We start from the raw sequence: 16,104 nt of genomic DNA, 5'->3' as shown, positions 1-16,104 counted from the left end.
CTCCATACCCTGACTTTAGTCATATGTCTCCAACTACTCACTCGATATTTCTGCTTGATGGTAAAATGCATATTTATGGGGCGCCTGCGTGGCTCCATCGGCTCAGTATCTGCCTTGGGCTTAGGTCATTCATGATCTCAGGGTCCTGGGATCAAGCCCTGCTGGTGGGCCCCCTGTTCAGTGGGGAGTCTGCCTCTCCCTCTTCCCCTCCTGCTACTTGTGCACTCTCTCTCTCGCTCTCAAATAAATAAAATCTTTAAAAAACAAAATAAAATGCATATGTGTTCTTACAGTCAATATTTATTGATTACTTTCTGGTAAGGTATTCTATTAAGTGATAGGAGGATACAGAGATAATTAAGATAGTACTTGCCTTCAGACTGCTTATATTCTAGTATAATACAAGGAAGAATGTAATGAATCCTTAATATGTACGCAGTATACAAAATGCTATACCATAGCAGAACAGAGACAGTGGTTTATGGCCAGATGAAATCAGAACTTGTGTTGTTTCAACCACTGAATTCACTGGGCAAGTATAAATACTGTTCTGTGCTGGGTCCCTGAGATGACATGAATCAAGTTTTTATCCACCTCACAATCCAGTGGGAGAGACAGGTAGCCGAAGATGAAAGGGTAAGTGGGATTTTAACGTAGTATGGGGTAGTGACTGAGGGTAAAGGGGATGGTGCAAAGGAAAGCACCAGAGGCTTTCTTGCATTCCAGCATCTCGGGAACATGTATTAACACCAGTGCGCTGTCAGACATTGAATACGTAGCACTGAGGAAGACAATGCCTGCCTTACAGAGCCGATAGGGTGTTGGGAGGAACTTACTATCTGGATTGCCAACATGAGTTGATTCGTTTTTCCATGTTTTTATTTTGCATCTTTGAGGGTGACTTTTGAGCATAAAAAAGACCACGCATAGCTAATTTAAGGTTTAGAAAATGAAAAGTCAACATATTAAGATTTTGTTATGAGACCTAGTTTTTTAACACAAAAGTAAACAAACTTTTATAAAGTCGAATTACATCTCTTTCTCTCTCTTTTTCTGAAGATTTTATGTATTTGAGAGAGAGCGAGAGAGGAGATACAAGCAGGGGGAGTGGGAGAGGGAGAAGCAGGCTTTCTGCTGAGCAGGGAGCCCGATGCAGTGAGGGGCTCGGTCCCAGGACTCTGGGATCCTGACCTGAGCCAAAGGCAGACACTTAACGGGGCCACCTGGGCACCCCGACATCTCTCATTCTATTTGTAGGTCTAGTGAAATTTAGAAGTTCCTTAAAAGGGGACTTACAACTTTAATTTCTTTAAATATGTTAAACTATATTTACACATTTAAAATGTTTAATTTTCTCTGTGAAGTACTTCAGTTGTCTAACAAAAAATTGAGTTTCAAAGTAATATTTGTTTAGTAATAAATTAAAATACAACCAATAATATAAATATGGTGAATCTTAGATTATTTCTACTGTTTGTAAGGCTATTTATCTTTTACCTTCCAACATAAAAGTTTATCAAAATGAATTATTCCATGGCCCATTTTAAGTTGAACTAGTAAGGCTAATCTATTAATCTTGATGCGGTACATTTCCTTAATTGTTACAAATACTTTCAAGACCAAGTATACACAAGTTGTCTTTAAATTTAATATGAGGGGCGCCTGGGTGGCTCAGTGGGTTAAGCCTCTGCCTTCGGCTCAGGTCATGATCTCAGGGTCCTGGAATCGAGCCCCCCCGCATCAGGCTCTGCTCAGTGGGGAACCTGCTTCCCCCCTCTCTGCCTGCTTCTCTGCTTACTTGTGATCTCTCTCTGTCAAATAAATAAATAAAATCTTAAAAAAAATAATATGAAAAATATTAATAGTGAAAACTTGATTTACTTTATTTCTGTGCCTCGTGCTTAATTATTTATGGTTCAAATATAACCGCAGCTGGGTGTGGTACATAAACAATGAATCTTGGAAGACTGAAAAAATAAAATTAAAATAAAAAAAAAGAAAAGATAGCCACTAAGGAATATTATGCCACCCCGAGCCAGATGGGTGGAAGGGTGGTTCCCATCTTGGTGCACTGAGGTTATTTATCAACCAGAGAGACTGGGCTGGGATGCGGAAATTAATTCTTACCATTGATATTCATGGGGTGCTCTGAAAGTATAACTGGGCCACAATTCTTTTTTTTTTAAGATTTTATTTATTTGACAGAGATCACAAGTAGGCGGAGAGGCAGGCAGAGGGACAGGGGGAAGCAGGCTCCCCGCCGAGCAGGGAGCCGGATGCTGGGCTCCATCCCAGGACGCCGGGATCATGACCTGAGCTGAAGGCAGAGGCCTTAACCCACTGAGCCACCGAGGTGCCCCAGGGCCACAATTCTTACCGATAATAAAACAACATACAGTTTTATTCTACCCATCCCTTGTGGCTCCATCTAGCTCTTGAGTCACAACACTGAAGTCACACTCCAGACATAGGAGAGATCACTGTGATACACTTGATGGGATTTGTCCATTGGTTAATGACCACCTGCCCCTCCCCCTGCCCAGGTGTGTGTGACACATCCAGCTGACAGGGCTGAAAACAGCATCACCCTTCTTCTGGCTCAGCTAAGGTCCAGTTGTATCCTCTTGACCAAGTCATTTAACTGCTTTGGTCCTCAATTTCCTCACTTTTAGGTTGTAAGAACTCTTAGCTCTCAAATTCTATTATCTGCTAAATTCTAGTATCGTAGAGTCTGAAATACTGGTGTTACACTGGGCTTTGTTTAGGCATTGCTCAAGAATTAACTAAATTTTATCTTCTTGGAACTTGTCATAATCATGGAGAGCCGTGAGATAATAAATGGTTTTTACTTTCTTCCAGATCTTTGATGATGCATATAAATCCCAGCTTAGTTGTGTGGTTGTGGACGACATTGAGAGGCTGCTCGGTGAGTCTTAACTTTCACCATTGTACTTAACTTTCGCCATTGTACTATGTTGGCTTCATTACACTAATGTCTCAGCAATTGCAAGAGAAAAATAACAGGTATTTATAGAGAGCAACAGAAACACTTTTCTTTGTTTTATAAGGAATTATGTTATCGGTTCTATCTGGAGTCAGGGACGGAATTCATGTTAAATATGTGTGACTCTAACTCCATCATAAACTGCTCTAACATCAGGACCCATACCTCGTATTATTTTCTTTTTTCCACAGAGCTCTCTGCCATGTAATAAATGATTAATAATTTCCACTGATGGATGTATTTGCTATTTAGTACCTCTGAGCTGCCTGTACCCCAGAGTTTCTGCTTAAGAACTTTGACAGAACTAAGGGAAGAAGGGCTTATGAATGGAATGAAATAACACTTGGAAGAAGTGGCAAGTTCCCTGGGACCTCAGTCTCTGTTTTATAAGAACAAGCCCCTGTTACGATGCATTCATTCCAGATTTATCTAATTTTTGCAGTGAAATCAAGTGTACCTGTTTTATAAAAACAGAAACTAGATTCCCTTCCTTACTTATCCCTTAGATGAACTGCACAGACAAACATGATAACAGTGTTGAAGACATTCTGAAAGTTACAAGTGCTCTACAGTGATTTAAAAAATTTTTTTTAAAATATCGATTAACCATCTCTTGTCCTGAAATGCACTGCTACCCGATACAAAGATGAATAATAAGACTGTCCCTGCATGCAGCTCACGAGGTATCATCTCCCAGTAAATGCCAGAAAAGTGTTGTTCCTTACATTTTATTTCATTGCAAAAATTAGATAAATCTGGGATAAACGCATTATAATAGTGACTCAGGATGCTGTATTGAAATTGAACACACATGGTGACTTCATCAACTTCTGAAAATACTACCCAACACCTGAGTGATCTGTTCTTAAGCTGTCCAAAGTGGTGTAGGAATGATTTCAAGTTAACTGTTCTTACCACATTTTCCTCACGATATTCAGACTTGCTTTAGGTCCTCTGTTATTTATTCTCTTGTTTCTTAAGGCAATGTTTGTTACAGGGCAAAGATGTCCCTGTGTATAATAAGGTGAATCTGAGGTCTTAGAAACTATGTGATAGTTTCATCTAGTGACCTGGGGTTTTTGGTCTGCTATTTTTGATACATTTCAACCCAGTTTATAGGATTATTTCTTTAAAAGCTTTTAAGCACAAACTCATAGCTCTGTGTAAATTCCTTTATCTAAACACAATTGAGATGTGTGGTCATAGCAACACTACTGTGTCAGGAATGTGTGCCCTCTGAGTATATTTTCACTTGTATGAATAGTTACTATCTGTACTTGTTTGTTTATCGATTCCACAAGTAAGCTGAGCCCTTTCTGCTGTGCTGGAATTATTAGGGTCTTGGAAAAAATAAGTGACATGCTGCTGTTGTAGCCGCCATCGGTGAAAATTACTGCTAAGTAGAATGTGCTGTGTGTTCTGGATGTTCAAAAAAGGGAAAGATCATTTTGGACTTCAGAGGGCTGGTGCCTGAAGGTAGTTCTAGGCACAGGCCGGGGTGCGTATATATGCAGTATGCAGAGAAAGTTGGCGAGGGGCCGTTTATGCGGAGTCTTGAAGGTTTAGTAGAAGTTTAACAGAAAGTTTTAGAACATTCTCTGTTCTGGACCATCTGAGGACCAGTCTTAGTGACTCTACCATCATACCGGTTATACTGAAGTACCGTACTTTCATTATTAATTACCATTTCCCCCTTACTCGTTTTCTAGTATGTTTTGTTGCCTCTGAGCTTACTGTATTACCAGGCTCTGCAGTAATTTCTTGGAAATGGTTAGCAAGTACACCTGGTTGTTTTCTTCCTTAAAAAAAGACAAAAAAAAAACCAAAACAAACAAAAAAAAACTATCTCTGAGTATTAGACAACAATGTCTACCTGAATTCAAAATGGATATTTCGAAGCTTTTTCAAAAGATTTACAGATGAGAGTTCTTAAGTAATGTTTTAAGCATTCCAGTTATTGGAGATACTATTTTTCTAATTATTATTAGTTGCCTAAGTAAGGACGATGTTTACTCTTGATGCAGGTAATTTGAATGTTTGGAATATGTGCATGTGTGTATTGAATCCCTAAAACATAATAATGTTTCTCTTCCAGATTATGTTCCGATTGGCCCTCGATTTTCTAATCTGGTATTACAGGCTCTTCTCGTGCTACTCAAAAAGGCACCTCCTCAGGTAAAAATAACATACGAAACATTTTCACAGAATTTTCCCAGTAGATTGCATATAATGGGGCAAACAAGCTGCTAAGTAAGCAAGCAGCCATAAACCTAAAATTCTGTTGCTGAGGGCCTTGGGCTAAGTCATCTGGCCTGGATTTCTGTTTTAAGGTAAATGATTTTCTTAACAGAGAAGTTTCCTTCCTGAAGATCTCAAAATCCTAGTTTTGATTAGTGAGTTCTGTTTTTGTTGTTCTCTAAATTCCCCAGGGTTTTACACATCCCTGGCCACCTCCATCTCCCATGAGAGATCATGATATTCACGTAGAACGGATTGAATATACATTCCCATTTGTCATTTGTCATTTTGTCATTTGATAGATTTTCCCAAGAAATTGTATTTGGGGGTATTTACTTCTTGTAGGCAGATTTTTCTTTTTTCTTTTCTTTTAAAAAGTATTTACAGTTAAGCTTGAATTATGTCTCTTGGGTCATGTGGCACTTTTGAGGAAGGAGTTCATAGCCAGGATCTCCATTCATGTGGTTGCATTTTTATTGATGTGGCTACTGGAGACTGGTGATTTTGATAACTTAACACATTTAAAAGTCATCTATGAGGATTGGTTAAATATGTTAATTATGTAGAGGCTGCCGGAGCATGTTTGGCTATGATACAAGGCACAAATTCTCTTGACTGATTTTGTGTGCTGTAACCTTTGAGAAATGCCAAAGACAGATACAAAGGGGTTAAGCACTATCTTGAAAAACATCTTAATGTTTGTATGGGAATCTTGTATTTGAAGTTAGAGATTTTAACTAGGCTGTATGGAATATATTTCACGTTAAGTTGGTGAATGTGTTTTTTAACAGTTAAAATTGTGTGAGTGTGTGTGTGTATGTGTGCTAGAATTAAAAGTGATGGAACTTTGAAAATTTACTGCATTATATGCATTGTAAGGATTTTGTAATCATTTGTCCATAAACTATCATTCCCAGTAATTGGAGTTTTAGCTCATTCTGAGGCTGAATTTAGAGAAGTGAGTTTATTTTTCCTTTCTATGATTCCTTCAATAAATATGTAAATAGATAAATCTAAAGTTGCTAAAAAAGGGACAGCCGGTTGGCTTAGTCAGTTAAGCATTGGATTCTTGATTTTTGACTTAGGTCATAATCTCAGGGTCCTGGGATCAAGCCCTGTGCTGGACTTCCCACTCAGGGGGGAATCTGCTTGTCTTCCTCTCCCTCTGCTCACACACACACTCTCTCTCTCTGTGTCTCTCCTTCTCTCTCAAATAAATAAATAAAATCTTTTTTTTTTTTTTTAAGATTTTATTTATTTACTTGACAGAGAAAGAGACAGTGAGAAAAGGAATACAAACAGGGATAGTGGGGGAAGCAGGCTTCCTGCTGAGCAGGGAGCCCGATGCAGGGCTTGATCCCAGGACCCTGGGATCATAGCCTGAGCTGAAGGCAGACGCTTAAGGACTGAGCCACCCAGGCGCCCCAATAAATAAAATCTTTAAAAATAAATAAATAATTTGGGCACCTGGGTGGCTCATTCGGTTAAGTGTCTGCCTTAGGTTCGGATCATGATCCCAGGGTCCTGGGATCGAGCCCCACATCGGGGCTTCTTGCTCAGCAGGGAGTCTGCTTCTCCCTCTGCCTCTGCCTACCCTCCTCCTGCTTGTGCTTGTGCTCTCTCTCTGCTATATAAATAAATAAATAAAATCTTGTCAATAAATAAATGATTAGATAAAGTTGCTGGAAAAAGTAAATAACTCCAATATCCATATGTATCACATACAAAAAGAATCCTTTCTTAGGAAGTAGCACTTTAAAAATAATTAGGTTGGGGGACTTTCTCCAGGCATTTAAATTTATATCTTGTTCAGGGATACCTGGGTGGCTTAGTCGGTTAAGCAGGTCATGATCCCAGGGTCCTGGGATCAAGTCCCATGTTGGGCTTCTTGCTCAGCAGGGAGCCTGCTTCTCCCTCTACTGCTCCCCCCTGCTCATGCTCTCTCTCTCTGTCAAATAAACAAATTAAATCTTTAAAAAAATTATATCTCACTAAGTCTTTAGCCTAAAAAGAATTTATGCTAAAAATTATTTGGGAGAAAGAAGAATCATTTTTCAACGATATTTTTTAAACTGCTTGTCCTTTACATTGTTAAATACATTCATTTAAACAGAGAGGTGTACCTTGGTTGAAAATTATTTGTAATCCAAAATAGATACTGATAGAAATAAATAGAGCATATTTTAAAAAGACTTGCAGCATTTTGATTAAAGATTTAGGAATAACTTTCCATTTTATAAAAATGTGAAATTCTTGAGGAAAGGAACATTACCTAATTTTTTAAATCTCGCAGTGTCTGGCACAAGTTTATACACGTGTACTTCATGAATAACTTATTCAATAAAAAATATAGATAACTTCCTTCCAAAGACATTTTTTGAGTGTTCACTTATTTTGGTGGGCTTACTTATTTGCATTGTTGTAATTTACATTTGGCAAGGTATGATTAAAGTGAAAACATTCAAAAATTAATAAATTTCAAATGGCCAATGAGCACATGAAAAGATGCTAAACATCATTAGGCATCAGGGAAATGCAAATCGAAGCCACAGTGAGATACCACTTCATACCCACCAGGATGGCTATAACCCAAAAATCAGATAATAATAAGTGTTGCTGTGCATATGAAGAAATTGGGAACCTTATACACTGCTGGTGGGAATATAAAAATTTTGCAGCCTTTGGGAGATAGTCTAGCAGCTCCTCAAAAGGTTTGAGATAAAGTTATAATATGACCCAACAATTTAGGTATATACCCGAAAGAAATGAAGATATATGTCCACACAGGAGCTTGTAGATACATTCAAAGCAGCATTATTCGTAATAGCCAAAAAGTGGACACTGCCTAGATGTTCACAAATAAACCATGGTATACTCCATACAATGGAGTATCGTTCTGCAATAAAAAGAAATAAAGTCCTATCACATGCTACAGCATAGATGAACCATGAAAACCTGCTAAGTGAAAGAAGCCAGGTGCAGAAGACCCACAAAAGACCACAGATTGATTCCATTTGTATGAAATGTCCAGAACTGGCAAATCTGCAGAGACAGAATCTAGTAGATTCATGGTTGCCTAGGACTGGGAGAGGTGGATAGGGAGAATGAGAGGTGACTAATGGGTGTGGGGTTTCTTTTTGGGGGTGTGCCACATGTTCAGAAATTGATCATGGTGATACTTGCACATTCTGTGAATGTACTAAAAACCATTGAAAAATTGTACACTTTTAAATCAGTGACCTGTGTGTTCTATGATTTGTACCTCAATAAAGCAGATACTTTAAAGAAGAAAGTGATTGCGAAAGCTGCCTAATTGAGGAAAGGAGGGTTGTAGGGAGAGCTAGAAGCCAGGAGTGAGCATCCCAGGTCCATGGCCCAGCTTGGGAGAAGTCTTAGAAACAGGGATTGGATCCTTAAAAAGGGATGTGGAATGAATTTCTGCAAGGACTGAAAAGGAAGGGTATAGGAATATGTAAGAAGTCAAAGATAGATCTGGTTGCCTTAGTGATTGGAAATGGCAGGGATCCCCTTTTAAGGATTACTAGCCTCTCATGGATCAGAATTTGGTGACTCTGACCTGGCCTGCAGGACAATGTCTGGTGGAAAGTCCATCAGCGGCCAGAGAAGTTCATGTTTCAAATATCTCGAGTTGGCCTACATTTGACGAAATAAAAATACGCTTATCCTGTACCACCTTGCTTTTTAAATTAGTATGTATTCTCTCAGGAGAGCAAGGGAGAATTTTCAGTCTGATCCAGTGTGGGGAATGTTGTCTTTCTAAAATGTGGAAGCACTGACTTCACCAAACCATTATCCATGTAGGTTTTTCAGATGTCTTCAATTAAATATTAAAAGCGTATGAACCTGAGTGTTGTAGAGCCACGTAGGGTGGTAGGAAACTATTATTTTTATCACTGCCAAGAAAACCGAGAAGTTGAAGGCCTTTTTCTTCGAAACGAGGAACCGTACATGTATACAATATAGTAATCATATCAGCCTCAGAATCCTTAATATTGCATTCGTTGTAATTCCAGCTTTCACACAGAAAAATTATGTGTGCATGTGTGCACATGCTCAAATAAAAGAATCCCTTCAGGGGCACCATGTTGTTATGTATCCAGATACCCTCCTTTCTCCTCCTCCCCTCCCCCACACCCCTCCCTCGTTGTAAATTGGCTTATTAAAACTGGTTCACAAGCCTTCTTTTTTTCCCTTTGTGATTGCCTTGGTCTTGGATTTTCAGTGTAGGACTAAAAATTCAAGTCAGATTTCAGTTACTAGGATAATTTTCTTTGAATTTTAAATTTTTCTAAGTAAATGCATAGATTTTTAATGAACCCGGCATTCAGTGGGTTTGCTTTAAATTTAGCTGGAGAGTTAATTTCATGATTGATTTATTAGCCCTTTGAAAGTATAAAAAGTGGTATCCGTAGTTCATGAAGACTGAAAAACATCATCACGTTTTGTTTAGCATCTTTTTAAAACCAATTAAAAGCTTTTCTAAAATGGATTGAACAGGAGAAAATAAAACATGTTCCCTAGGTCTTTATTTCAATCAAGTTGCCCTGTGTTGTGCAGGAGAAGAGATCGAGGGGGGGTAGAACACTGAAAAGGGCTGTCCCAGCAGGGAGCCACGCCGGAGAAAAGGGCTGCTCTGAGAACTCCCGGCCGCGGCTCAGAAAGCCCCCGGCCGGCTTCATCTACATGCAGAGTCACACAAGGGGTGGGGGTGCTCCCCCGCACCACAGAGGTTTCACATGTGCTTCCCTGCTGATTCCTGTGAAAAGCTAACAATTGGCTCGGAGGGTAAAAGACCACTGCAGTTCACCCTCCCCGGGCTGGATGTACAATTTGTCCAGTGTTAGGAAATGTCCGGCTTAGCAGTGAGAGGCTTGAAGACACCCCTCCTTCCAGTGAGATTCCGAAAGCCGCCTCTTTTACTCAGTGACACTGGGGCCCTTTTCAGGTTTTGCAGATTTATGGAAGTTGAGGGGAAGGGGCTTTTCAGCATCAGGAGGATGAAAGCCTTGGTCTTAGCGGCAAGGAAGATGCGGTAGGAAAGCCATAAGGCCAGGTGAATCTTCCCGCAACCTGCGGCACCCAAGGCACGTGTTTTTTTTCTTTCTGCGGAGACAGGATAAAGCCCCCGCAAAGGAACTCCTAGGCTCTAAAATGACATGACTTCCCCAGTGTCCCCAAGCACGCATGTAGTTAGTTAAACCCATTAACCTGACTGCTTTAGCGCTCCGTGTCCTGGACATGATGGGGAATCAGATCGGAAGACTGCGTCTGTAGTCTGTCCTACAGTTGTCTGTCAGAATGGATAACCGGTCCTCTCTGAGCTCCATGAGGTGGTATATAGAAATCGGTAGCATCCGTGGGGGGACCCGGGGTAGTGGCAACTCTCAGCGCAGCCCCCACCAGCTGCCATCCAGCCTTCCCCAGGGCTGACCAGAGCTGGGGTCTTCGTCCGCCTAGAGCTCCTTTGCCCCATACCAGCTGGAAAACTCTTTGAAAACTGTACACTCTTACAAGAGAAGACCACTCTGAATTCATAGCAGTGTCACTGAAGTAGAATTCAGACCTAGTAGTTAGAGTTTTAGGTAAAGTCAGAGGTGTTGGAAAAAAAACAGCTACCTCACTGCCCTGGCCCCTAGGGTTTAGAGCCACGATTGGCATCAGGTACTAGAAAAACACTGAAGTGAGCTGCTGGTGGGAACTCGGGCAGGTGGCTCTGTCTGTCCCATAGACATAGACTGTGTTTTAACCTCACCAGTCTCTCGACAAGACTGCTCTTCACGTATTCCTGACGGGACATCCAAGTCCAGTCTTCAGAGATATTATTAGGAAGTCTTGGTGCTATTAAGCAACTCTTCAGCCTTTGGGTTGCTTCAGTGAAATAAGCAGATAATGGAAGAGACTCCAGATCGTGCAGGCCTAAACATGAGTATCTCCCCATCTATCTGTTCAAAATTAACTCTGGCTAATGACTACAATATGACTCAATAAGATGTAGAACCGCTTTAGGAAAGAGGTGTAGTCATTTTGCCAGACATATTAATCGTAATCATTGATGTGATGACTTATGCATTGGACTGCTTTGTTGAAGAAAAGTTGTATGATGGTTGACAGTTCAGTGGTCCAGTTTTTCCATTTATTAAGTCAGTGACATTAGATGGCTACTATATTTTATAAAATTCTCTATACTTTGCTTAGTATAGTAGGTTGTCTCAAAGTTCTATGTAAATTGAATATATATTATATATATATATACATAGAGAGAGAGAGAGAGAGAGAGAGAATGATTTCAGTTACATAAAAACTAGTGAAAGAAATGTGGTGCGTTCATTTATAAAACAATGCTACAGATACCTGCTGAATAAACCATGTTTTCAGGGGCACCTGGCTGGTTCGGTCAGTAGAGCGCGTGAGTCTTGATCTCAGGGTCACAAGCCCCACGTTGCGTGTGGAACCTACTTAAAAAATAAAGTAAACAGGGGTGCCTGGGTGGCTCAGTGGGTTAAGCCTCTGCCTTAACCCGCTGGCTCAGGATCCTGGGATCGAGCCCTGCATCGGGCTCTCTGCTCAGCGGGGAGCCTGCTTCCCCCTCTTCCTCTGCCTGCCTCTCTGCCTACTTGTGATCTCTCTCTGTCAAAAAAATAAATAAAATCTTCTTAAAAAATAAATAAATAAAATAAAAAATAAAGTAAATAAATCAAAAGAGACACACATTAAAAAAGCATGTTTTCAAAATAGGGTTTTTGTTGGGTGTGGGAGAGCACACCTATAATAGGTATTAATGGATATAAAAAACTGTAAGACATGTAGGCACCATTTTCAGCTAACTCAGAATTAAATATGTGAAGTTTAATCATTGGGAAACTGCTAATGGAGCTGAGGCACAATATTCTCTCCCTGCCAGAGTGTCTTCACCGAGCCCTTCTGCGATAAATATCTTACTGTGACATGACCTCAGGGTTAGAGAAGTATTGATTTTAGTAACATAGAATTCTGCAGTGGCGTGGGTCTTGTGCGGAGCCCCGTCTGCAGACCTTGCTCTTTGTATCGGAGCCAGAAAACCTGAGTGTGAGTCTTAGCTCAGTCAACTTTGAACCAGTCCCTTAAAATCTTTGTCAGTTTCCTCATCTGTAAAACGGAGGTAATTCTCCCTGCCGTACCTACCCCACTGAGGGCCAATGAAGATCATGTATCAGGAGGTCCTCTGTAACCCTGTGGGCTGCGCAGATGAAGGTACTGATGCTTTCTCGTGTAGAGCATGGAGTTACTAAAAAGTAGGAATCTGCCATTGTCCACAGAGCATGGCGTCTGTAAAGGATTGATTGATAGAGTCTTTTTTTTTTTTTTTTAAAGATTTTATTTATTTATTTGACAGAGAGAGATCACAAGTAGGCAGAGAGGCAGGCAGAGAGAGAGAGAGGGAAGCAGGCTCTCTGCTGAGCAGGGAGCCCGATGCGGGACTCGATCCCAGGACCCTGAGATCATGACCTGAGCCGAAGGCAGCGGCTTAACCCACTGAGCCACCCAGGCGCCCGATTGATAGAGTCTTAACCCAGCATCTTCGAAAAGAGAATGGATGTTCTCTTGACTGGAATATTCCCATTGCTTGGTGCCAAGGGTTGACCATCTCCGATTCTGCTCCTGTTCTGTGGCTGTTCCAACGTTCTTAGAGGGTCTGGTATTTCATTAAGACTGTTGTTTGGAACTAGATTTTCCAGTTTGTTTGTTTGTTTAAAGAAAGGAGGTGCCTTTGAATGGTCCACAGAATCTTTTTAGCCTGTAAGATAGGAAAACTAAAGAATGCAACTGCTGAATAGAGCAGATCGGCAGAAAGTGAACAGGAGTTGCAACTTGGAATGCCAGGGCACAGACTCCTTCATTCACAGTACTGGGAAAACACAAGTACGCCCTGCTTCCCTCTCTCCCATGTGCTGGAATTTAGAAGCTTCCTAAGTACTCTGGTCTGAGGATTAGAGATCCCTGTGATAAACGAAGAATGAAATAGAGACAGGAAGTTCAGGGCTGAGCAGGGTAAGGAGCCAAGGGAGGAACAGGGCTTCTGGCCATTGTCAGATCTCTGAGGACACTGCCTGTTACATTTATCCTTCAGCCTCCAAGGACTGGCCCACCTACTTGCTTTTCCCCTACAGCCACCTGTTGCTTGTGACTAAAGCTCCCCTGTTCTAACTTAGGGTGGACCAGGTTAGTGTCTCACAGCTTCCCTCCTGACTTTTTGTCCCTGAAACAAGAGCACAGATCTTTGGAGATTTCCTAGGACTTTATACTGTGTGGCATAACAACTGTTGGGTAAGAAGAGCCAGTAAGGGGCACCTGGGTGGCTCAGTGGGTTAAAGCCTCTGCCTTTGGCTCAGGTCATGATCCCAGGGTCCTAGGATCGAGCCCCGCATCGGGCTCTGCCCAGCAAGTCCCCCAAGCCTGCTTCCTCCTCTCTCTGCCTGCCTCTCTGCCTACTTGTGATCTCTGTCTGTCAAATAAATAAAGTCTTAAAAAAAAAAAAAAAAGTTGTTTAAAAAAAAAAAAAAGAAGAGCCAGTAAGAGGAATCTTACAGAAGGTCCACAACAGTCCGTCAAGATTCCTGATAGCTATTGGGAAGTACGTGGTCTGAAGCCACATGTTAATCTTGAGACCTTCCGTACCCCTCACACTGGGGAATGGAAAGAGGGCTTCCGCAAGCAGGCGCCAGACAATCTGAGCGGCCCTGCCTTCAGCTTCCTTTTTTTTTTTTTTTTTTAAAGATTTTATTTTTTGTTTGACAGAAAGAGATCACAAGTAGGCAGAGAGGCAGGCAGAGAGAGGGGAAGGGAAGCAGGCTCCCTGCTGAGCAGAGAGCCCGATGCGGGACTTGATCCCAGAACCCTGGAATCATGACCTGAGCCGAAGGCAGAGGCTGTAACCCACTGAGCTACCCAGGCGCCCCCCCCTTTTTTTTAATTAAACCATTTAGGCTACGTGGATGATAGTGCTTACTACAAATGGGTGTTTTGAAAATGGTGGGTCTTAACTACACATAGAACTGGCACTGGCAATGTAAATAATGCACAAGAGTTAGAATCCAAAGACTGGAATTTGAATCCAGTCACATCTGAGCCTCAATTTTCTACTTTTCTAGAATAGAAACAATAGTATGACTGAGGTTAAGAATGTGAGAGTTTCATAAGTGTTTATTGCAGTTCTCTGTAACCTGCAAAGCACAACTCGGCCATTACTTTATTATTCACTTCCGTGAAAACTTTGACTCTGTCTTTCCCCACACAAAAATATATAAAACCAACAAAGCAACCAACCCTTATTAAAGGAGCTCGGCGCCAGGTGGCTGCTGCCGAAGAAACCAGCCCCAGAAACTGGGAAGAAAGTGCATAGCAGCTTTCTCTGCCAGTCATCCTGTTCCTTGCAGCCCCTGCCTGCCTTAGTCAGCCTCGGAGCAAGGGGAAGATGGGAGCCAGTTTCCAGAATAAGAGGGACAATAATGGGAAGGAAGGACGGGGAGAAATAACCAGGTGACCACAGTCAGATGGAAAATTCTGGCCACCCAGCTCGTGACCCATTGTCTCTATTAACTGGGCCTGTGTCAGAAACTGCCGGAATAACTCTCAAGTCACCTTTCACTTAATCCTGAGTTACCCTCTGAGTGTGATTTCAAAGAAAAAAGGACCGAGGGTGAGGGGGTGTAATGCCGAAATTGTTCCTCATGGTCGTCTTTATGTCAGTGGCCCTCCAGGGTTTTGAATGCATACCCCTACCAGTAAAGAAAGCATATGAGCTTATCCTCTTAACCTTTTTTTTCCCCTCCCAACCTTTTAATACTACATCTCTTATTCTATCAGATGATGTTCATTTTAGAACATACACAAAAAAGGAAATTTTTTGAAGAATGTGGTCAAAAATAAAAACCAAAGGAAGTTCTATTATTTCCCCATCTTAAAGGCACCTGCTGTACCCTAGATGGTAGGATTATAGGTAATTTTTTTTTCTGCTTTATTGCTTCTTACAGTTTATAAATTTTCAACAGTAAGCATTTGTTACTTTATAATCAGGAAAAAAGAAAAACTTAATGTGTATACGATTGTTTTCATTTTTTACCAGCAGCATGTAACTGTCAAAATTCTTTAATTCCAATCCTTCCAGCTGATTTGCTCTTCGCCTAACAGGGTTAAATGAATGCACCTTTGTCTCTCAGCTTGTCTATGTATAATTTCTTTTTTGAACCTTGTTTTTTCTTGTAAGGCTGATTTAATTTAAGGTCTGGTCTGTAAGACGCCCTGCGGTCCTGAGAGGAAAACTGTGAAAATGTCTCATGCCTCTCACAGTTGTCCGTGGAGACCCACCTGGCATTCAGCTCAGTGTTGTGCCTCCAGTAGGCTCTTATGAAGCTGGAATGCCAGTGTGACCAAGGTTGACGAAGATAGATGGTGACAATTGTATTAAGTTCCATGGAAGGCCAATGGGAAGGTTTCCGCCCCCCATCCAAAAATATTTCTTTTGACATACAAGTTTGAAATCTTACTTTACAGAATATATGCTTTCCCTAGGATGTGCACTTAATAAGCATCTGTTCCACACTGTAAAATAAAGGATGAATGAGACTCTTGTACCTGCCCTCAAAGAGCTTATGATCCAGACCCACCTGGTCAGTTGTGCAATTGGTGAGCGAAGTAGAGTAACAGTTGAGATTTAGCATCCAGCCCACCCTTGGCTCACCAAGCCGTCCACCCCAGTGGTGCGGGGCCGTATCTGCTTGGAGTGGGGTCGCTGCATTTGGTTGATCAGAATAAAGGACACTCAATTAAATCTGAATTCCGGAAAGATACCAGATAATTTTTGG

At 41.2% G+C, this 16,104-nt stretch overlaps 1 protein-coding gene across 2 annotated transcripts in view; it reads left to right on the top strand.

Annotated features, from left to right (window-relative positions):
* The window catches only part of NSF (N-ethylmaleimide sensitive factor, vesicle fusing ATPase), a 150,629-nt gene that overhangs the window by 116,326 nt on the left and 18,199 nt on the right, over positions 1–16,104 (top strand). For both annotated transcript variants that reach the window (XM_032320088.1, XM_032320087.1), the window contains exons 16-17: positions 2,860–2,926; positions 5,100–5,179. In XM_032320088.1, coding sequence (XP_032175979.1) covers positions 2,860–2,926; positions 5,100–5,179 — 147 coding nt within the window. The remainder of the gene's footprint in view (positions 1–2,859; positions 2,927–5,099; positions 5,180–16,104) is intronic.

The sequence above is a fragment of the Mustela erminea genome, chromosome 18 (assembly GCF_009829155.1).
Source record: "Mustela erminea isolate mMusErm1 chromosome 18, mMusErm1.Pri, whole genome shotgun sequence".
NCBI lineage: Eukaryota > Metazoa > Chordata > Mammalia > Carnivora > Mustelidae > Mustela > Mustela erminea.
This window is presented reverse-complemented; position numbering and strand designations above follow the sequence as displayed.